Below are 22,060 nucleotides of genomic sequence, written 5' to 3'. Positions count from 1 at the left end.
CAAAAATGTGCATATTCTTTCAAGCCCCCCCCCCCCCCCTTTAAAAAATGCTCCTGGTATTTGTTTAGCAAATGCATGAAAGTTTCCCTTTTTTATTTTTAACCTGAACTTGTGTTAAAACTTTCCCCTGTAGTCCACTCTTGTGCATGAGTGGGGAACCTGTGGACTCTCAGACACCAACAGTCCCCAAGCCCCAGTATCCCTGACCATTGGCTATGCTGGCCATTAAGAAGGGGGGGGGTACATACATTATAAATAACAAATGGCAATGGCACCTCAAAATGCTCTGTTTTTGAAACTTAACAGTACCATCCTGTCCATACCTACTCAGAAGCAAGCTCCATTTAACTCAGCAAGACTTACTCCCTGGTTAGTGTACACAGCAGGGGTAAGTAACCTTCTGGTATGACATGGGAGGGTGTGCCTTTGATTGTGAGAGCCTTGCACAAGCAAACGTCCCCCTCCCCATAAATGATTTGTGCAAGTATGAAGGGAAGAGTTTATAGCGGAATCAGCTACACTGGCAAAGAAAAAACGCTTTATAGGCATTGTTCGTGCATTCTAACACTATGACACCAGATGGCGCTGTGGAGTTCCGTTTTTGCCAACCCAATTTCTCATACTGTACAAAGTTTGCAATGCGATCAGCTTAAATGCTTCTTTGCTGTGTCTGGATCCAGCCGGCCTCCTCTCCACTCATCCAAAGCCAGATCTGATGAGCAGGGAGGGACTTCTTTGCATCTGCATCTAAACCTCCCCCCTCCAAGCACTGGGTCTTTCTTTTTTCTTTTTGCTCCGGCTGCTGCCCCAAACCATGGAGTTTTGGGCAGTCAGAAAAGTTTGCAGGGGTGTGTGTGTGTGTGTGTGTGTGTGTGTGTGTGCATCAGGCACTGGGCATTCCCTCTAAATCTGAAATTGCATTCCTAACCCTGTGTGTGTGTCAAAGCCCCAAGCGAACTCAGTCCATGTGCAGAGAAGTCACTGCTGTGCCCCATGCAAAGGGCAGAACAACTGAGCTGCTGTTTCTGCCGTGTCTGGAACTGGAGTCTCCCCCTGACGACTGCTCTCCTGTCCCAGCACTCTGAAGCAGGAAATATGTCAATGCCTGCCTTTTAACCTCTAAATCCTTATCACTGCAAAAGTTGACACTTCAATCCTTAATAATTTTTGCTGTTGCTGTTTAGATTAAGCTGCTTTATCTGTAAAGGTCAGCGCAGATTTGCTCTCATTCTCACAGCTTCTCCCCTTGATTCTTGCTTTGTGTAGGGTTTTTTTTCTTACAAGTCATAATATCATCATACCCTCCAACATTCCTCAGATGAAAATAGGGACATTTCTCACTCCCCCTCCCAAGTGATCCTCTTCAACCCCCTGTTTTTGTGCCCCTTCCCACAGAGCATTTCCTATCAGAAGAAGGGTGAGTGCGCCCATCCCGACGTCAATGGGACACGGGACACAGGCCCTCCACCATCCTGAGAAAAACCCATAATCCCAATTTTATTTGATTTTATTCTTTGGTAGATTGACAAAAAGAAAAACACACACCAATAAGCAACTTTTAGAAAGGGGCAAGATTAGATGTGGATGCACAAAGCATTTATTTTTAGATCAAGACTCCTTCCACTCCTCTCTGCCCCCTTTCTTCCTGCCTAAGGGGGGGCCTGCCCTCTGTCTGCCCCTCAGAGCCCCCTGCTTGGGGGGGGGTCCTGTATTGGACTCGCAGCTGCCTGATGACCAAGCGCCACAGAAAAGTGAGGAGCCAGGAAACAGCCCCTTCCCTTGCCTTGCAAGTGCCTCAGGACCACAAGACCTCAAGAACTGCCTCTCCCCTTCTTTGTTTCCCTCCTCCACGTGAGAGAGGCAACACAAGAACGGGGCCTTCTCTGCAGTGGCTCCCTGCTTGTGGAGTGTTCTCTCCAGGGAGGTTCGCCTGGTGCCTTCCTTATATATGCTTAGGCGCCAGGCAAAAATGGGGTTGTGTCTGCAAGAGAGTTCTGTGCAGGGAGCGCTCTCTCTCTCACCCCACTGCGCAGCAGCTGATGCACAGAATTCCTGCTTTGCACAACGCGACAGAAAGTTATCAGGCGCGTTGAAAGCTGTGCAAGAGACTTTTGCAGGCCTCCCAATCCGCAGGGCCTACAAAGTCCCTTTACGCCAAGCCCTGCCCTTTCCTGCCCACACCTGACATTGTGCATGACATCAAGTGTGGGCTGGGTGTGTGTGGCTTGCCCAGAATGACCTCTGGGGCCAGATGGGGAGGTTCCCCATGGACTGGAGGTTCCTGACCTCTGGTAACACCTAAAATAATGATTTTTTTAAAAAAATAACTTAACTGAAATTTTGGGCATCATATTTGGATTTGTTTTCATTTCTTCCTCTGGTTGTTGTATAATTTTTAAATATTGCTCCATCCTTATTCTGAACTAGAATTAATTTGAACCATTTTTATGTATCTGTGATTGTCCTTATTGCTCAATTAAAATGCCTTACTTTTATGAGAAATATATTGTGCTTTAATAGTACATGGGAATTATTTTAATCATAGGAAACTAATCTGTTGATATTTTGATACTGGAGTGAAACTATGGGCTATTATTACTCAACCAATTAATAGTGCCATTGACAGAGCAACCCTAGGCCTGCGTAAGCAGAAGTAACCTCAAACGATTTCAGTGAAACTTTCCCCAGCTAAGTGTGTGCAAGATTGCAGCCTCATAGTTTGTTCATAGGAAATACAATCCTGACCTACAATACAATCAATAATATTTATCATCCTTTTATCTCAGTTTCAGCATAGCATTTACTCACAAAGGAATGAATATGGAAAAAAATGTTTGCAGGAAAATCTGAACTGGAGCCAACAAATGTATCCCAGATCTAATCAGATCTTTCCTGTAAAATTCCCAAGAATATGTAATTCCATTGAATCTAGTTTCCATATGCATTCCTGTTGGGGAAACAAAGTATGTATCATTGACAACAAAATATGTCTGGTTTTTTTTGTTCTCATGTTTTAATTTTGTTTAAATCTGCCCCAAGAACCATTTTAATGAAAGAGAGAACAATGATCACACAATTTCCACTAGTCCAGTTGTGAAACTTTTTTTAAGAATGAAAGAAAGGCGGCGAGAATACTGAAAGCAAAGGGAGCCCCATGATTCCATCTCTGCTACTTACTGATGACACAACCATCTCCATACGAGTTGGCAGTGAGGGCCGTCAGCTTCACGGAGTGGTGCACAGGATGACGCAGAAGTCAGCCCCACCACCCATGGGGAGAGGCCAGAGCCCTCCCCTCTCCCCAGAGGCAGTGGCCACCGGTTCTTTCTAACCAATGAAAGACACAGTCATTTTTATTTTGTTTTTATTGCCTGGTAGGTCATATTTCCCAGGTAAGCATCCTAAGGCACCTTGGGGCTTTGAAGACTTGGTGGGAGATACCTGAGATACAGGATTCCTTGGCTTGCAGGAAATGGTAGTGGCAGGAGACCAGTGCCCCATCTTGCAGGGCTCACCGGATCAAACGCTTCTGGCTACAAAAAAGGCCCTGGACGCTGAACACTGGCGTGTCGGGGAGAAGAGGAGGCTTGGCACTTTACCCCTGACTAAACAGCTGCAGCAACTGCTAAGTGCATGGAGGGGGTTGTCTGGGTTGGGTTCCCCATTATTTTAATTCTTGGCCTTGGAAAAGGGTCTGGAGGTGGGAAAGCTGCAGCGACCGCCCAGTGACCCAGGTAAGGAAGGCTTCTAGGGGCAGCTTTCTGGAAAGAGTTACAATACACACAGGTTCTGCTAGATGAACACAATGCGTTCTCAGGAAATGGTTTGTTAGGCGAGCATTCACATAACAAGTCAATGATTTCCATTCATTCCTATGGGGAAATTTCTAATGCATTCCTGACCCCAAATTTTGACACCAAAGGACAGAAACCCTGCCCAGAAAACTCCAGGAAAACCCCCTGAAACCCTGCAGAAGGCAAACAAGGAAGGAAAAAAAATATTTGTCTAATCTCTTCCCCCACCCCCAGTTTCTGGCAAAACAGCTGTCACGGATGAGTAAAACATAAAGAGTAAGGCTTGTTTAAGGCTGCTTGTTTTTTGTTTTTGTGTTTTTTACAGTACTACACACACCCCTGACTTTCTGGATATCTGAATCTGTGGTGTGCAAGGTGAGGTTTGGGCGCTACTTCCTTGTGTTTGGATAAGGGACTTTTCATACAGCAAGTGCTAGTGGGACCCTTGTGTTCAGTCCTGCTTCCTGCTTGCACTAAATGACAGGGCTTTAACAGTAACTTTAAAAAAGAAATGCTGCTATATATTATTGTGCCTTCCCCGTTGCTGTGAGAAAAGTAAACTATGCCAACAATATATTAGTTCTTAATTTAAATATTTGGCATCATGCTTAGAAGCAAATCTGGCAGTAGAAGTCCTCCTTAGCTATGCTTGGAGGCAAGGCAAGGCTGAAGCTTTTCTGTTGGCGTTTTCTCATCCATTTCATTGGTAACAAAAACCCCAAACAAACAAACAAACATGACAAATGCGTCTCTCAGAAGTAAAATGCCTGTGGAACATGTTTGCCTGCTTGCTCAGATAAAATAAACTGAAAAGCTTAGATCAGGTGAATGGCATCAGGAAATAACTTCGACAATCCCACTGAACAGACAGTGAAATTCAACTTCCTCCCTTGCCCAGATCCTGCCTGCACAGCAACGCGCAGCTCACTTTCTTTAACTTGCTGCCTTGGGCATGACTTCCTTTCAGTAAGCAAGAGCCCCGAACTGCGCAGGGAAGGAGATGTCCACAGATCCCAGATCTGCATAGGAGGGCTGAGTCCAGAGAAAGCTGATCAGGTAAAAAAGCAGGAATGTATCTTATGTGCCTTGAGAAGGAGGAAAGACATCAGATTGAGGGAACCCAAGAGATAGCTGTAGCATCACTTTACTAGGCTCTTTCCAGGAGGAAAGATGAAAAGTCTGAGTAGTGTCTGAATAGAGCAGTGTTTCCCAACCTTGGGCCTCCAGCTGTTTTTGAACTACAATTCCCATCATCCCTGACCACTGGTCTTGCTAGCTAGGGATGATGGGAGTTGTAGTTCAAAAACAGTTGGAGGCCCAAGGTTGGGAAACACTGGAATAGAGTATTTGCTCATTGGGAACCATTTGTCAACCCCAGGTCACGGAGTCTGAAATCTACGACAAACGAACTTACCTAGAAATAAGTCTCACTGAACTTATTGGGACTTGTCTGGGCAGCCAAGCCTAGACTTGCTCTGAGATTGTTTGCTTTATAAGAGGAGCTGGATTAAGGAGGAACAATAGTCTTGTTTTTCTCTGTGAATGAATCCAAAACCAACTTTGAAGACACAGCTAGTAGATTTTTTGGAGAAGAGACACTGCTTTGAATGGTATGTTTTGGGGGGAAAGAGGAAAGGCCAACATTAATTCCATGAAAACATCAATCTACAGACCCATTTTTCATTTTCATATATAGTTAAAGTGTTGTGTATCATTTTAAAGAAAATATATATATGGCAACAGATTTTCAAAATGGCAATTTACACATGAGTAAAACAATCAGAAGTATGACACACAAGATAACTCAGAACTTCTCTAATTGTTTTCTAAAGTTCAGTTAAAGACCTCTCCAGGAAAACAGATAATAGGTTAATGACACTTTATCGTTTTGATAATATTTCTCATTTGGTGAACTGACAATAAATTTTATCCTAGGAGCAGAATAAGAAGACCTTCAGATAACAAAATTTATGTTGGGCATGCCTGTTACATTGGTCACACAAACATGCACCTCCTCTGCCAACGAATGAAAAGAAAAATCTACATGATTTGCTTTTATTTGAGAGTCATAACCTTAAGTAAATATGATAAGATGTTACCTGAAACTTTTTTACATGCACCATTTCTTGTGACCAACATAACAACACAATGAGCAACTTGAGTAGCATAAATGTTCTATCGAGTGTGTTCACCACATGCCAGAAATCAAGAAGCCAGGATTCTTGTTGCTCAAAAATGAAAATCACAGGAAATTCCAACAGTATCGGACTGGCAAGTTAAACTTTTTGAGTATATAGAATTGGCCAAAATGACCTATAAAATCTGAGATCAAAAAGGGTCAAAGTTTGAGGAAGAATGGGGGAAATTTGTTGCTTATATAAAGATAAATTGCAGAAGTTTAAAAACTGTAGCGGGTCTGACATAAATCACGTGATGTGCACAAAAAGGGAATAAGAATAAGAATCTGTTGGAGAAGATATGTATTAAGAAAGCTGATGCGGGGGAGGAGGGAAGCCAAGGCGTGAGTATGCACTTTGTAAAGAAGACGGTACAAAATATTGATTTTTAAAGATTGCTTTATTTCTCTTTTTGTTTTTTTATTTTTATAATTTGTATCTTATGTTTTTCTTTATTCTCTTTTGTTTGTGAAAATTAATGAAAAGAATTAAAAAAAAAAAGAGTGTGATAATATAAACTGTGGCAGGAGGTAGCAGCAGCAGCAAGCTCTGCCATTCCTCCAGAGAGCTTAGGTGTCCGTCAATATTGCAGCAAGAGAGAGCAAAAGGGCTTCTGGACTTCTTTGTGAGGATTATGCTGAACTTAATTCAGCAAATGAAACTAGTGGAGGAGAGGGGTTTCCGGTCATAGTCTTTCCCCCCAAATCAGATCTGCCTCCTGTGCTTTGAGCATCACTTGAGCCCAGACTCTTACTTATCCCCAATGACCTTTTGCCCCCTGCTTCCGAGGCACAGCTCCACACTTTCCCAGCCTGTGTCTGAGCGCTTCTCGCCAGGGGCGTAGGAAGGGGGGTGCGGTCCGCCCCGGGTGTCATCCTTGGGGGGGGGGGCACTTACTGAGGGGCTTGGCCTGCAGTGCTCCTGAGCCATACGTCTCTCCAGGGAGTGCCGCAGTGGCTTGGGGCCCTGCGCTGCCCTCATGCACAGATTGCCCCGTCCCCGCCCCACCGGTTGCCAGAGCAGCTAGGTATGCCCCTGCTTCCTGCCCCACCCTGTTTTCCCCAGGAAAACCCACTCTTTAATGCTGAATTGGGACAAACAGCAATTCAGGGTTTCTGTGGAATTGTTTTCAGTGGTAAAAAGTGGGATTTCGCAGGGAAAGCAGAGATGCAGAGCTTTAAAGCATGGACCTGTGCCTAGAAACATGGCACAAAAGGACGTCTGGAAGAGCCCCGAGGAGGAGCCACAAGTGTCCCACAAGCACTGATTAGTTTCCATATTGCAACAATTACAGTTAAGCACGTGCTGCAGCTCCAGGCGACGTGTCAGTTAGGCTCAGAGGTGGATGTAGAGGAGCGTGAACTGTTTGGTCTCACAGGGTGCAGAGTCTCACGGATGCCAAACTATGTTGTAGAATGGGAGGTGGGGGGGCGCGCGCTGCATTTTGGTGTTGTCCAGGGCGCTGCTAAAATGTGAGAGCCCAAGGTCCACCACTGTCAGGCTGCTTTGCAGAGAGAGATATGGGGCTCCCTCATCATCGCAGGGCACTACTGGTCTCCTCCACTGACTGGCTTTCTTTCCCCCCTCCGCTTGCATCACACTAGTTTTCTAGAGCCACTTCAGTCTGGTTCCTGGCCTGGTTTTGGCATCAAAATAGCACTAGTTGCTCCGATGGATACCTTACACCAGAGAAGAGGCAGTGTCCCTGTGAGTTCTTCTGGACCTCTTGGTGGCTTGCGATACCATTGACCGTGGTCTTCTGCCCGACTGGCTCTCGGCGGCTGGTGGCAGTGAGTTGCAGGGGTGCTGTTTCTCCCTGGGCTGATGGGATCCAGAAGGGGGCTCTGGGGTGCCTTGAGTTAATGCTATGGGATCCTGTCCCCCATGTTGGAAGGCTTTAAAGGGAAGAAGGATTACAAACAGGGAGATTGTAAAATAAGAAAAGGAATTTGCCACAGAACAGCAGCAGCGGCATAATGAAGGAACTGTGTGTATATAGGATTCTTAAAAAACAAACATGCTAACTTTCTCTACAGCCTATTCTTTATAGGACTGACTCTTTAGAAGGGAAACTATGTTAATTTTATTCAAAAATAGTAATAGAATATCATATTTTGATTTCCTTGTAGGTTCTACAGCAACAAAACACGGAAAAAAATGCTGCCTTGGAAGATAACAATGTTCTGTACCCTCATAGTTGTCAGCACAGCTTCCCAAAATTTAAATTTTGGCTCGTTCATCCATTCACCTGTGAGTAATGTTTACTGTGTGTAGCTTCACAGTTATGTATGAGCACATGGCTGTTCTTTCAATGCAGAGACACTCTGGAAAGCATGGGAGGGTTGGCCAGAGCTTTCCTCCTGTGGCTACACTGCTGAAGCCAGCCATACCACAGGGGGAAGGAGAGGAAGAGCCCCTGCAGAAACCGTATCAGGACTTGAGGTGGCTAACCCAATTCACCCCTGTGGCTTTCTGACTCCTACTTCAGAGAGCTCTGAAAAGGCAGAGGCCCACATTTCTTCAGATCCTGCTTCTTTCTGAGCACACTCTGACTTTCAAGACTATTGGTTCACTAGGGATGAGTGGGTTTAGCTCTTCTTGGAACCCCTTCCCCGCATTGTATTGCCCTTAACCAATTTTCCTAATGTTGTGATGTTGTGGGTGCATCTCTTTCAGATTTACAGCAAAAGTAACGGAGGAAAGGAACAGAGAGAGTTGCACAGGCAGAAACGGCAGGGTACGTTAATACTTCGCAACAGTGTGTTTTGCCTGAAGGCAGAATCTTTGTTCTTAGATATGCAGTCAGGGTACTCTGGCCTGAACACAAGAAATCCTTTTCATCATGAAAGTAGTCAGATGAACTGTTTGCTAAGAGCATAGTACAATTCAGCGGAAGAATGGAAGCATCAAAGATGAACAGGTTTATGCGTGGTTATTTTAACTTTAACAATACTTTCCACCAGTTGCCCCCAAACAGACACTGAGCTGACTGACTTGTAATTTCCAGGATCCCTTCTGGATCCCCTAAAAAAAAAAAAAGAAGGTGTTCCATTGGCCACTTTCCAGATCTAGAACTGTCATCGCTTTGTCATGACTGGATTGTTGGGGGGAAAGTGGGGTTTAATACCCAACCCACAACAGTGGTACCTCGGGTTACATACACTTCAGGTCACAGACTCTGCAAACCCAGAAATATTACCTCGGGTTAAGAACTTTGCTTCAGGATGAGAACAGAAATCGCGTGGCGGCAGTGGGATGCCCCATTAGCTAAAGTGGTGCTTCAGGTTAAGAACAGTTTCAGGTTAAGAACAGACCTCCAGAATGTATTAAATTCTTAACCCGAGGTACCACTGTACTGTAGTTCAGGCTGGACAGCTAATAGGATCCAGACTCCAACTGCCAGTCAAAAGGACATTTATATGGGCTTTGCAAGTCAATGTGAGACAACCTCAACCAGCAAGTAGCTGAGGGGGTGAAGCCTTTACAAATTCTCCAACAGGAACACCTCTGCAGCCAGTCTCTGTGAGGATACCAGTTAACACCACCCAATACCACAACATTTCCTCCTTTGGACATTTCCTTGATTTCATTTATCATCTCAATATCTCCTTTAGCATTTTCATCAAGAGGATGATAGCATATCCTCGTTACTAAATTATTATCACCCAAACTGATTCTGTGACAGAGTCTGCCTTTGGGGGATTCCTGGTTTGCTGGACTCACTGTCTTTGACATACAGAAAGAGATATGTCCTTCTCTGTCCTTCCTATAGCGCTTATATCCAGAGATAACAGTGTCCTACTGGTTGTCTCCATTTTCCATTGTGTCCACTATGTCGATGTCATCTTCTAAGACCAAGCACTCCAGTTCACCCATCTGGGCTCAGCGTCTTCTAGCATTAGCATCCAGTGTCTTTGGCACTTGTGTTTTGGCCAGAGGTATTTTGGCCTCTCTAAATTGCTATCCTGTGCCTCTGCAATCATTATTTTTATGGGGCTTTTATGGGATTTTTATGCCTCCCTCATTTGAATCATCATTTTAAAAATCTTCATCCAAGGGCTGAAGGATCTTGGCTCACCCACATGAGAGAGAGAGGAGAATGAGAATGGAAATGAACACATTCAGGCTCAAAACCTTGGAAATTTGTTGGGACAAGGAGAAAGCCAGCAGCCCCCTGGTCCACAAATGTATTCTCAGGCGAGGCCTCCTTGTTCCTGAGCCTGAGGCTGTCTTACGTATAGAGAGATATAAACGATTTGTGAGACTGAAACGGGGAGTTTCTGATTGGTAATTATAACATGTCTAACTTATCAAATTGTTTTCCAGATGTGACATTAGGCATCTCACCTGTAGAATACACGGTTGCTGTTGAGATAAGTCTTCCAGATTCCTCCCTCCTGGAGGCCCTCAGAAGTTATTTAAACAGCCTTAGCTTCCCAGTCTCAGTAAATGCTTCTGATTCAGCTGTGAACATTTCAAGCATTGATGTCACCACAGGTGGGTTATATGTCACTAGTTTCCACTTTTTTAATTGGCTTTCTCTGGTTTTAGGTTTTTGTTTTGTTTTTAAGAAAAGGGGGGAAAGTCCAATGAGAAGAGGCTAGATTTAAAAAATATCTGAATTAGACTAAATGTAGCTGGCATTTTGTGATATTTCCAGAGTAATTTACAGCTGTACTGTAGGGTTTTCTACATTGTAAAAAGAGATGGCGAGCTCTGCTACTACAGTTTTAGCCAATATTAGAGAAACTGTCCAACTGTCTGGTCAAATAATGCTGACAACTTTCAAAGAACAGTTTGTGCAGTGTGAATGTCATGCACAGAGGGAATTATAATTAGGAAGCAGACGTTGCTCAGCAAAATGCCCTGTCTCACCTGCAGCCTTCCTGTTTCATGCTTTTTTACCTTAGTGTGCAGCTCAGGTGGCCCCCAGGGCACCCACTGTTCTTGTGAGTCGGGCTATGAATGGCCGGCCAGCGCATGCAGAGCTACTCCAGCCTGTCCCAGTGCTGCGCCGGCAGGAGACAGCTGCAGCTGCCTTGCCCAGCGCCCTCCTCGGGGGACCTACTGTCAACCGCAATCTGCAGGTAGGAGGGGGGGTAATGGGCAGTAAATGAGGGCAACCATACTGTAGCAGCTAGGGCGGAAAAGGAGTATTTCACATTATGACATCTGATTTTGACGTCAGCAGAATTTGAAATTTGCTGGATTTTGACATTTCATTGAAAACACTTTTATCCCTTTCCCCAAGGAATTCAGGGAAGGGCCATTTCATGAAATTCCATTTCAGCTTTAGAATTCGTACTTTGCTTCCCAGTGCTTTTTGTAACATTTGAGCCCTTCACTTGTCACACCTTTACCATGTGAATTATCTCTAGGACTGACTGCAATCCTGTACTCGCTGACCAGGAGTAAGCCCTGAATTCAGTGGAACTTGCTTCTTAAAGATGGCCCAGCAACGACTCTGGTCTCTCTTGCCTGCACCATGGATTAGGGAACTTCTTCCTGAGAGAGGTCTTCCGCAGGACGTGCCTCTCCTTTTCCCTGCCCTCCTTTATTCTTATTGCTACACTCTCTGAGGTCTTCTCCCCGATTTTATTTACAATCTTATTCCTGCAGCCAAGCTGCTCTTCCTCTACATGCAATTCCATGTGCTTCCAGTGCTGCAGTTTAGTCTAAGGTCTCTCTTCTTTGCTGTGTGCAAAACAACAAGACAGGAACAGATATTTAAGATTTGAGGACAGATTGAAAGAATTTTACGGTGATTTTTTTAAAACAAAATTTATTGCTGTGTAGTAATCAGCAGTAGTTGCTACTAGTAGTAATACTACTTTTCCGGTTCTTTTCTGCACTAGGTGTTCCATTTATATACATTATAAAAATGTCTGTCCGGCTTGACAAAGACTTTGAAGATGATCTGAGAAATCTGTCCTCTAGCATGTTTAAGCGATACAAAAGTGATTTGGAGAAAGCGGTATGTTTGAGCTGGTTCTGCATGTGGCAGAGATATATTGCATTTCTGTTATTATTACAAGATCACAGGGCAGTTTACAATATAAAAACCCAAAAATACCGGTACATTGTTGCAAACAAAACAATGCCCTTCCCCCACCACGGTTAAAATGGCCATAGATTGTTTAATTAGTCAAAGGCCTGGGAGAGGAGGAATGTTTTTGCCTGGTGCCTAGAAATATGTAATGATGGTGCCTGGCGAGCCTCCCTGGGGAGAGTATTCCACAAGCGGGGAGCCACCACCGAAAAGGCCTGTTCTTGTCTTGCCACCCTCTGGGCATCTCACAGAGGAGCCACAGCCAATTACTGCAGGGTCTGGGTTGGTTCATATGAGGAGATGCATGTGTGAGATTAGCAGCCAAACCTAACAAACACATATTCTTGCTAGTTAGCATATGGTAAAGGTAAAGGACCCCTAACAGTTAAGTTCAGTCGCGAACAACTCCGGGGTTGTGGCACTCTTCTCGCTTTACTGACCGAGGGAGCCGGCGTTTGTCCGCAGACAGCTTCTGGGTCATGTGGCCAGCATGACTAAACTGCTTCTGGCGAACCAGAGCAGCGCACAGAAACGCCATTTACCTTCCTGCTGGAGAGGTACCTATTTATCTACTTGCGCTTTGATGTGCTTTTGAACTGCTATGTTGGCAGGAGCTGAGACCGAGCAATGGGAGCTCACCCCATTGTGAGGATTCGAACCACCGACCTTCCGATTGGCAAGCCCAAGAGGCTCCGTGATTTAGACCACAGTGCCACCCGAGTCCCTTGATACTTAGCATAAGAAGGGGCTAATACTACAGAGCTATATTGCTGATAGGCAGCTACTCATACTACAGAAAATGTAGTTGGCAGAGAGGGCTCTGTGTGATGTCATTTCCCCTCTTCCCTCCCCCTCCCTCCTCTCTCCTCTCTCCTCAGCCAGCCATGAGGACAGACCTGTCCTGCACTTGCTCCAGTTCCAGGCACAAGCCTGAGACTGTTTTTACTGTATTTCCCCTGCATAGTTTTTACTGATGCTGTAGCTGAAAACCAATGCAAGACTATTGAGTAAAAAAATCAGATTTTGAGCTTACTTTCCAGTTGTCCAATTAAATAAAGGGGGAAGCCAGCTTGATTTGTAGCTGGACTTAATTAAAGGAAGGCACCACTTACTGCCAATTCTGACAGGCCTCCATATTGCTGCCGAGGATGGGACTTCTAAAACTCTCTTCAGCCCATGCATGTGAGACCTGGAGAGGTAAATTGCAATTCATATATCCTCTCCCTGCTATTAAAATACCTCCTACAAGGTGATCCTTGAGGTATGGCCAAGGTTTTCATAGGTCAAAACTTCATGGTACATGTTATAGTGCAACATACCTGCTGAGATGATTCTAATAGCTATTGTCCGGGAGAGGCAATCGGGAAAAGATGGAAGGACAGAAACCAGCAGTTATAGAGAGCCTAAAGAGATTATCAGCAGCCTGTCGTCTGACAGTGGGTCTGACGTAGAGAGGGAGGAGGATGAGCCTGGAACAAGTCATTCTGTACACAGAGGAAGTCAGGGGAGGAGTTTCCGCAGACTTGCATGCTGGGTACGGAAAAGGAAGAAGAAAGATTAGAGGTGGCAACTGCGCAACAACGGGACGGACGCTAATTGAAACGCTGGAGATGTACGTTTGAACTGTTAAGTTGTGGGTTGACATAGCAGACGACACAGCGATTTCTCCAAGTAGCTCTTTATTTTGTAAGCTGGAATAGAACTGACTGCAAACAGCTCAGCCGGCCTGCTTTTATAGGCAGCCGGCTGTCAACATTGTAGCAACAACAGCCCAGAGTTCCCGCCTAAAATAACTGACGTGGACCTGAGTGAAAACTATCTACAGACCTGAGTGAAAACTATATACAGTATCCCCCTGCTGGCCCAGGGTGAAACTTCACTACATAACACCCCTCCCCACCGAGATAAGGCGTTAGTTACAATCATAATGGTTTCCTTATATACAGCACTACGCGTAATGGTTCAATTAGGCACAAAAGCATATCGGTTACATTTCCCATACTTAGACCAACAGTGATACATGTCCAACAACATAGTCCTTTAAATAAGTTGGGCGCTTGGGAACTCTGCCAGACCGCCGGGGACTGGTAGCCAAGTCCGGAGGGCCACACAGTTCTTGCTGAGGCTGTGGTGCGACCCTAGGTGGCGTTGGAACCAACTCCCCTGGATCCGCTGCTGTGGGTGGAGCCTCCGCAAGTGGAGTGGTCTGAGTCTGTGGTAAGTCTGGCAGACCCTCTGAAGCGGCTTGGTTCGGCTCCACGCTGGCAGTTTGCGAGGGAGGTGTAGGTGGGGCCTCGCCATCTGTACGTGTCTCTTCTGGAGCCGCAAGCGCAGTTGGGGGCACCTTGGTAGTGTCCAAGTCCCCAACCCTGCGCCTAAGCTGGTCTATGTGCCGTCGCCACAAGCGTCCGTCTTCGAGTGCCACCTGGTACGAGCGAGGTCCAGTGACTCCCACTACTGTGGCTGGCACCCAAGGAATGTCCCCCACATAGTTCAGGGCAAAGACCTGGTTTCCTGGGACAAATGACCGTGGTGCGTTGGCACAGCCTGGGGGTTCAGCCACGGCAAAGTCCGGGTGTAGCCGGTCGAGCGGTGACCTGAGGCGGCGGCCCATAAGCAGTTCAGCAGGACTCCGCCCTGTGGCCGCATGAGAGGTGATGTGTTGCACGAACAAGTATTCGGCGACCCGCTCATGCCAGTCTCCCCGGTCCAGGCGCGCCAGTGCCTCTTTTGCCGAGTGCACCATTCTTTCCGCTTGCCCGTTGCTAGATGGATGAAAGGGTGCCGTTAGGGCATGGCGGATGCCCAGTCCCAAAAGATACCGCTCAAACGTGCCTGACGTGAACTGCGGTCCGTTGTCAGAGACAAGGACATCAGGACACCCATGCGTTGCAAACAGGCCTCGCAGCACCCGGATGACAGCTTCGGTAGTGGTGGAGGGCATCAGGGCGACCTCCAGCCATTTGGAATAGGCGTCCACCACTACCATAAAGGTCCGGCCGTGAAAGGGGCCAGCCAGATTGATGTGCACCCTCGACCAGGGTGTCTTGGCGTCTCCCAGGTGTGTCCCTTAGCTGCCGGTGGTGCAGGCCTCGACTCTTGGCACGCTTGACAGGCGGACACCCAGGCAGTGATGGCATCGTCCATATTAGGCCACCAGACGTAACACCGAGCCAACGCCTTCATTTTGACAATTCCCGGGTGGCCAACGTGCAGAGCCTTCAGGACGCGCTGACGGAGTCCCTGGGGAATCACGACGCGGTCTCCCCACAGCAGACAGCCGCGATGAGCTGAGAGTTCATGTTGTCTGGTTGCGAAGGGCTGGAACTCCGATGCAAAAGGCCCTTGTGGCCACCCCCTCCACACCCAGTTGAGCACCCGGCTGATGGTGCGATCCTGGGCAGACGCGGAGGCCACAGTGGCAGCCGATACAGGCGCTGCCGGAAGATCCTCAATCAGAAGGAGCGATGAAGCTGGAGCCGGGTCTTCCACAAATGCTGGAAGAGGGCAACGGCTGAGGGCGTCGGCATGGCCCATCGATTTCCCGGGGCGATGGATGAGCCGGTAGTGGTAGGCAGCCAGGAAAACAGTCCATCGCAGCATGCGTGGCGAGAGGACCGGTGGAGTTGGACGATCACCGGCGAGGAGGCCCAGGAGTGGCTTGTGGTCAGTGATGAGGTCAAAAGTCCTGCCATAGAGGTATTCATGGAACCTCTTCACTCCAGCCACAAGTGCCAGTGCCTCCTTGTCGAGCTGGCTGTAATTCCGTTCCGTCGGAGATAGCGTCCTGGAAAAGTAGGCGAGCGGTGCTTCTCTTCCGTCTGGAAAACGGTGACTAAGGACAGCACCGATGCCAAAAGGTGAGGCGTCGCAGGCAAGGACCAGCGGCCTGGATTCACTGTACTGTACCAGCACACTGTCTGATGAAAGGAGAGCCTTGACCGCATTGAAGGCCACCGTCTCCCGATGACCCCAGGCCCAAGGCGTCTTAGTGCTAAGGAGTCGGTGAAGAGGCTCAGCCACTGTGGCTTTGTGGGGCAGGAAAATGTTATAAAAGTTCAGCAGCCCCAGGAACGCCTGCAACTCCGTCTTGTTCTTTGGGGTGGGGGCCTGCTGGATAGTGTGGATCTTGGATGTGGTCGGGTGAAGGCCGGAGGCATCGATAAGATAGCCCAGGAACTCTACCTGTGGAACGGCGATCTGGCACTTCTCCCTCTTTACCTTGAGCCCAGCCTCTTGGAACCTGGTCAGCACGGCACGGAGGCGCTTGAACAGCTGCTGGTGTGAGTCTGCAGACACCAAGACGTCATCAAAATATGGTACCACGCCCGGAAGCCCTTGCAGGAGACGCTCCATAAGGCTTTGGAAGATGCCAGGAGCCACACTCACCCCGAACTGCAACCTGCGGCAACGGAATGCCCCCCGGTGGGTGATGATCGTCTGGGCTTCAGCAGTGGCATCATCGACTGGCAGTTGTTGATAGGCTTGGGCAAGGTCCAGCTTAGCGAAGACCTTACCCTCACCCAGGGAATGCAGCAGGTGTTGGACAACAGGAACCGGATAAGCGTGCTGCTGAAGTGCCTTGTCGCACTTGTAGTCAGCGCAGATTCTCACCGACCCATCTGGCTTGACAGGCGTGACGATGGGGGTTTCCCACTTGGCGTAGTCAACCGGCTCCAAAACTCCTTGGGCGATCAGTTTGTCCAGTTGTTCGTCCACCTTAGCCTTGAGAGCAAAGGGAACCCGGCGTGGCTTTAGCTTGATGGGGGCGACTTGTGGATCAAGGCTAAAGGAGATGGGCGTACCTGTATATTGCCCCAAGTTGCCGTCAAAAACCTCGGCAAAGTCTTTGACCAGACCCTCAGTCTCTGCGTTAGAGATGCAGTTGATGCCGGTGACTTCCAGGCCGAGGGCATCAAACCAGTCTAGCCCTAGGAGGCTTGGCCGCTGACCTTCGACCACCACCAACCGGAGCAGGCCCGAAAAATCCTTGAAGGCGATCCGGAACCGGCCAACGCCTACCACGGGAATGTCGTTTCCCTGGTAGTCTCTCAGGTGTACGCGGTGAGAGTCGAGTTGCCTTTTGGACACTCTGGGTACCAGTCTTTTGATGGTGCTCCATGACACGATGGACAGGGCAGACCCGGTGTCGATCTCCATGTCACATGGAGCTCCTTCAATGAGCACCGTGACGTTCAGCTTGCGTCGCGTAGGCGAGTCGGTTTGGCCAATCGTGGTTCCAGACGGGCAGCGGCAGTTGGTGAGAGCGAAACAACTTTCCTTGGCAGACTGGAGTGAAGACTTGGACTTGCGAGTTGATGAAGGGGGGGTGTCAGACGGAGCCGATCGGCAGACCGTAGTGATGTGGCCCCTTCTGGAACACTTCCTACAGATGGCGTCTCTGAATCGACACTTGGCACGGGAATGGTTGCCTCCGCAGCCGGCACATTCCGGTTGGCCCTTGGACTTCTGTTGGAACTTCCTGCGCTCCTGCTTTGTCTGGTGCACGTCATCGTCTTCACTGGAGGATGCCTCATCACTGCTTCATGATGCACTGGAACTGGCTCCCTAGCAAGACGCGGGCTGCTGGACTTGCGGATCTCCTGGGCGGAGCGTTCAGCAGCTTCTGAGGCCACAGGCTCCTCAATGGCTTTCTGTAGCGTGAGGTCTGGCTTGGCGAGGAGACGCCGTTGCAGATGGATGTCCCAGACCCCGCAGACGATTCGATCCATCAGGGCATCGTCTAAGTCTCGGAACTCACAGTGCATTGCAGACTGTCGCAGGGCGGTGGTGTAGTTGTTGATTGACTCCCCCTCTGCCTGGTTCCAGTGGTAGAACGCATGGCGGGCAGCAATCTTGGACGGCTTTGGTGCGTAGTGGTTGCGGAGCTTCTCTTGGATCGTGTCCCATGGTGTTGCCTGGACTGCTTCAGGCGCAACCAATGCTCGGGCTGTCTCAAACACCTCAGGCCCACAGAGGCTGAGGAATAGGCCCCGCTTCCGATCCTTTGATACTGCTGTCAGCTCGTTGGCTTGGAGGTAGCAGTCGAACCGAGCGAGGTAGGAGTCCCATGATTCAGAGGCTGGCGCAAACGGCGGTAGAGGCACAAGCGAAGCCATGATTCCGATGCCGGCGTGAAGGGCGATGGATGGAACACAGTGCTCTTAGCCAGAACAGTCAGCTCTGAATTGGTTCTGTCCAGTGATTTCGCTCAGTGATTTCGCTCAGTGATTTCGCTCTGTGATTCAGCTCAGTGATTCAGCTCAGTTCAGAGGCTGGCCGCATCTGGCTGTGCTCTGATGTCCATCGATCCCATCCTCGTCGCCAGTGTTAAGTTGTGGGTTGACATAGCAGACGACACAGCGATTTCTCCAAGTAGCTCTTTATTTTGTAAGCTGGAATAGAACTGACTGCAAACAGCTCAGCCGGCCTGCTTTTATAGGCAGCCGGCTGTCAACATTGTAGCAACAACAGCCCAGAGTTCCCGCCTAAAATAACTGACGTGGACCTGAGTGAAAACTATCTACAGACCTGAGTGAAAACTATATACAGTATCCCCCTGCTGGCCCAGGGTGAAACTTCACTACATAACATGAACTTTGTCAAATAAATCAAATAGTTTGGAACTGGCTGGGAGCCCGGAGTCTTATCTATGCCAGCTGGACAGCATTAAGCCTCTGACAGCTATCATCTGCAGAATATAGATTTAATATCTTCAAAAAATATCATAAGGGATCCTTACATGGGCTGCTTTGGAAAACTGCTCAAAAACTGATTAGTGCAAAATGCAGCTGCCATGTTATTGACTGGGCGCTATTATCATTTTACAGCAGCACTGTGCCAACTGCACTGATTCCTTAAACGGGGCACATTTAGTGAGTTGAGGTGGGTGAAGGTTATCCATTCCAAAATGGTTCGGAAAGGGTCCAAAAACTATTGAGCCCCCAATATACTCCTGATGGTGACATTGGGATCCTGATATGGCCTGGTGGCCTTGCCTATTTGGAAATGATTTACTTAAGAAAGAGATTCTAATTGCAGGAGCTCAGTGGAAGTATTTTTAATCTTTAATGGATCATTTCCAAATTGGGTGCAGGTGGGCCATCCATAAACAGATAAATAAAATCAGTAACAGAGTAATGAAGTAATGTAATAGATTCATTTCATTTCACGCATGAAGTAGGCATGTTCACAGTCTACTAGGTGAAATAAAACAGTCCAATTTCCTATAAGGTTTTAATTGTCTCATAAAGATGTCATAATTTATATTGTTGGTTTTTTCCAGTTTACCAAGGGATACAAATCATTGCCAGGCTTCAGAAGTGTAAAAGTTGCAGGATTCAGGTATCGAAAACATTCACCTTATTTCCCTTTGCACTCACTTGGATTACAGGAGGGGGAAAAAATGCTTTGATCTTTGTACATTAGTCACATTATTGAATTTAAACATTTTAGAAAAGCACTTCCGAGAAAGAAGTGCAATTTGGAATGGGCTTCCTCAGAAGGTGGTGGACTCACTGGAGGTTTCAAAGCAGAGGCTGGATGGCCATCTGTCACAGAAGCTTGAGCTGAGATTTCTCAGTTGGGGGGACTTGGACTAGATGCCCTCAAGGTCCCTTTGAACTCGACAGTTTCTATGATTCTGTGGCTGTGTGGCCATTCCAAGTGCTGCCCATCTGCAAAGAGCCCAAAACCCTGCAAGTGACCACAGGGCTTTCTTAAAGGATTCCATCTGGACACCTTGTTAATTTTAAAAGGTAGGCACAGCACACACAAACACATGCCTGCTCCCACCACATGTTTCTTGATCCCCTTCCCCTTTTGGGAAGGAGGCACCTTCGTTTTGCCTCCACCCCTCTCAAGCAGTTGACATTAAGGGGGGGGGGGGTTACACTTCTGTTTATTGTTATGCTCACTGCATTTCCAGTGCTTACTTTTAAATCCATGTTAATACAATGTTATCCAAAATGCAAATGAATCCTGCACTTTGTTATGAAATTCTGCTCTTGGATGTGCTGTTCATCATACCAGTTTCACACCGAATGGAGTCCTGCTTGCTCTCTAGCCACTGTGTGAACACGTTTGCATGTAGGTGCAAAGCCAAAGCAAAACATAATATTTATTTGAGTGTAAAATAACCACAGCACCTACAAGTTTTATTCCACATCCTGCTTAGCATGAGGTTGGGATGCCAGAGCCTAATTAAAATAGCTTTTGGCAGGGGCTGCAACTTGCTCATCATCAGTATCAATACAAAAATCTGAATATTCACTAGCATTTAAAATAGGATAGGGACAATTTTATTTCAGTTTTAAAGCCTTTTATGTTTTTAATATTTTGCTTTCCTCTCCATTGGCCAGGTAGATAAAGTGACAAAGAAGCTGTAGCTGAAACTAGTTTCTCCTTTTCCTTCCCAATATCTATAAAAATCTTTTTAAAATGTTAAAAACATCATGAAATTTTTCATTATTTATTACATAGAATCATAGAATTATAGAGTTGGGAGGGACCTGAGGGTCATCTAGTCCAACCCCCTGTATTGCATCAGTTCTGCCTTCTCTTTGTCACTCAATAGTATTTCTCTGTCTTCTCCATTCAGAGGACCTGCCACTTGCTTGTTCTTCCTCTTGCTTCAAGCATAGCCAAAGAAACCTTTTAAAAATTGTTTTTAACCTCTCTTGCAAGCCTGAGTTCATCCTTAGCTGGACCCAGCTAACCTGCTCCTTGCAACTGTTTGCTACTCCTTTGTGATTTCCCCTTTCTTCTATTTCTTATACATGCCCTTCTTACATCTCAGCTCATCTGTAAGCTCCTTAGATGCCTCCCACTTTTCTTTCTTGTTGGTATTGTCTGCATTTGGGCCTTCAATATTTCTCCTTTAAGAAACTCCCATCAATCTTGGACTCCCTTCTTTTTGAGTATTTCTGACCTAATAATAATAATAATAATAATAATAATAATAATAATAATAATTTATTATTTATACCCCGCCCATCTGGCTGGGTTTCCCCAGCCACTCTGGGCAGCTTCCAACCAAATATTAAAAACAATACAGCATCAAACATTAAAAACTTCCCTAAATAGGGCTGCCTTTAGTTGTCTTTTAAAAGTAAAATAGTTGCTTATTGCCTTGACCTCTGCTGGGAGGGCGTTCCACAGGGCAGGCGCCACTACCGAGAAGGCCCTCTGCCTGGTTCCCTGTAACCTCACTTCTTGCAATGAGGGAACTGCCAGAAGACCCTCGGTGCTGGATCTCAGTGTCTGGGCTGAACGATGGGGGTGGAGATGCTCCTTCTGATATACAGGATTGAGGCCGTTTAGGGCTTTAAAGGTCAGCACCAACACTTTGGTTTTTTTTAATAATATTTTTTTTACTCATTTTCCAATACAAAATTATATAATCCATACATCTTAATTACATCACATTTCTCTTTTTTGACTTCCCTCAACTTGTCTGAAACTCCTTCATAATTTTACTTCTTCCACATTTCTAACTTATGCTTATATTATTGTTATATATTAAACCCTATTTTTAGTAGTATTCTAACATTTTCCTCACAGAGCTTCATTAAAACTTACAAACGTTATCTGATTATCACTTAATCTTTGCATATACTCTATAAATTTCTTCCAATCTTCTGTAAATCTCTGATCTCGTCGATTTTGGATCCTTCCAGTCAGTCTATCAAGTTCTGCATAGTCCATCATTTTCATTTTCCATTCTTCTATCGTAGGTAGCTCCTCTTGTTTCCATTTCTGGGCCATCAGTATTCTTGCTGCTGTCACTGCATATGAAAATAACTTCTTTTCTTTCTTATTTATCTCATTACCTATAATGCCTAGTAAAAATGCTTCTGGTTTTTTAACAAATGTATATTTCAACATTTTCTTCAATTCATTATATATCATTTCCCCAAAGCTTTTAACTTTCTTACATTCCCACCACATATGATGGAATGTACCTTCCTTTTCTTTACATTTCCAACATTTGTTACTTATCTTATAAAGGTAAAGGTAAAGGTACCCCTGCCCGTACGGGC

General features: G+C 46.6%; 1 protein-coding gene across 6 annotated transcripts in view; it reads left to right on the top strand.

The window, feature by feature from the left end:
* Window positions 1-22,060, top strand: part of ADGRF5 (adhesion G protein-coupled receptor F5) — a 52,256-nt gene that overhangs the window by 5,670 nt on the left and 24,526 nt on the right. The window contains exons 1-9 of one of the 6 annotated variants that reach the window (XM_079969643.1): window positions 4,003-4,169; window positions 4,693-4,850; window positions 5,173-5,404; window positions 8,101-8,221; window positions 8,648-8,708; window positions 10,298-10,468; window positions 10,882-11,058; window positions 11,827-11,945; window positions 19,306-19,364. In XM_079969643.1, coding sequence (XP_079825769.1) covers window positions 5,337-5,404; window positions 8,101-8,221; window positions 8,648-8,708; window positions 10,298-10,468; window positions 10,882-11,058; window positions 11,827-11,945; window positions 19,306-19,364 — 776 coding nt within the window. In that variant the 5' untranslated portion in view covers window positions 4,003-4,169; window positions 4,693-4,850; window positions 5,173-5,336. Of the gene's footprint in view, window positions 1-4,002; window positions 4,170-4,692; window positions 4,851-5,172; window positions 5,405-8,100; window positions 8,222-8,647; window positions 8,709-10,297; window positions 10,469-10,881; window positions 11,059-11,826; window positions 11,946-19,305; window positions 19,365-22,060 lie in introns of those variants that run through there. The other 5 variants (XM_079969644.1, XM_079969645.1, XM_079969646.1 and 2 more) reach the window with 5 other exon arrangements.

Source organism: Podarcis cretensis (genome assembly GCF_951804945.1).
Source record: "Podarcis cretensis genome assembly, chromosome: 3".
Taxonomy (NCBI): domain Eukaryota; kingdom Metazoa; phylum Chordata; class Lepidosauria; order Squamata; family Lacertidae; genus Podarcis; species Podarcis cretensis.
Note: the sequence above shows the minus strand (reverse complement) of the source record. Positions and strands in the feature narration are given on the sequence as shown.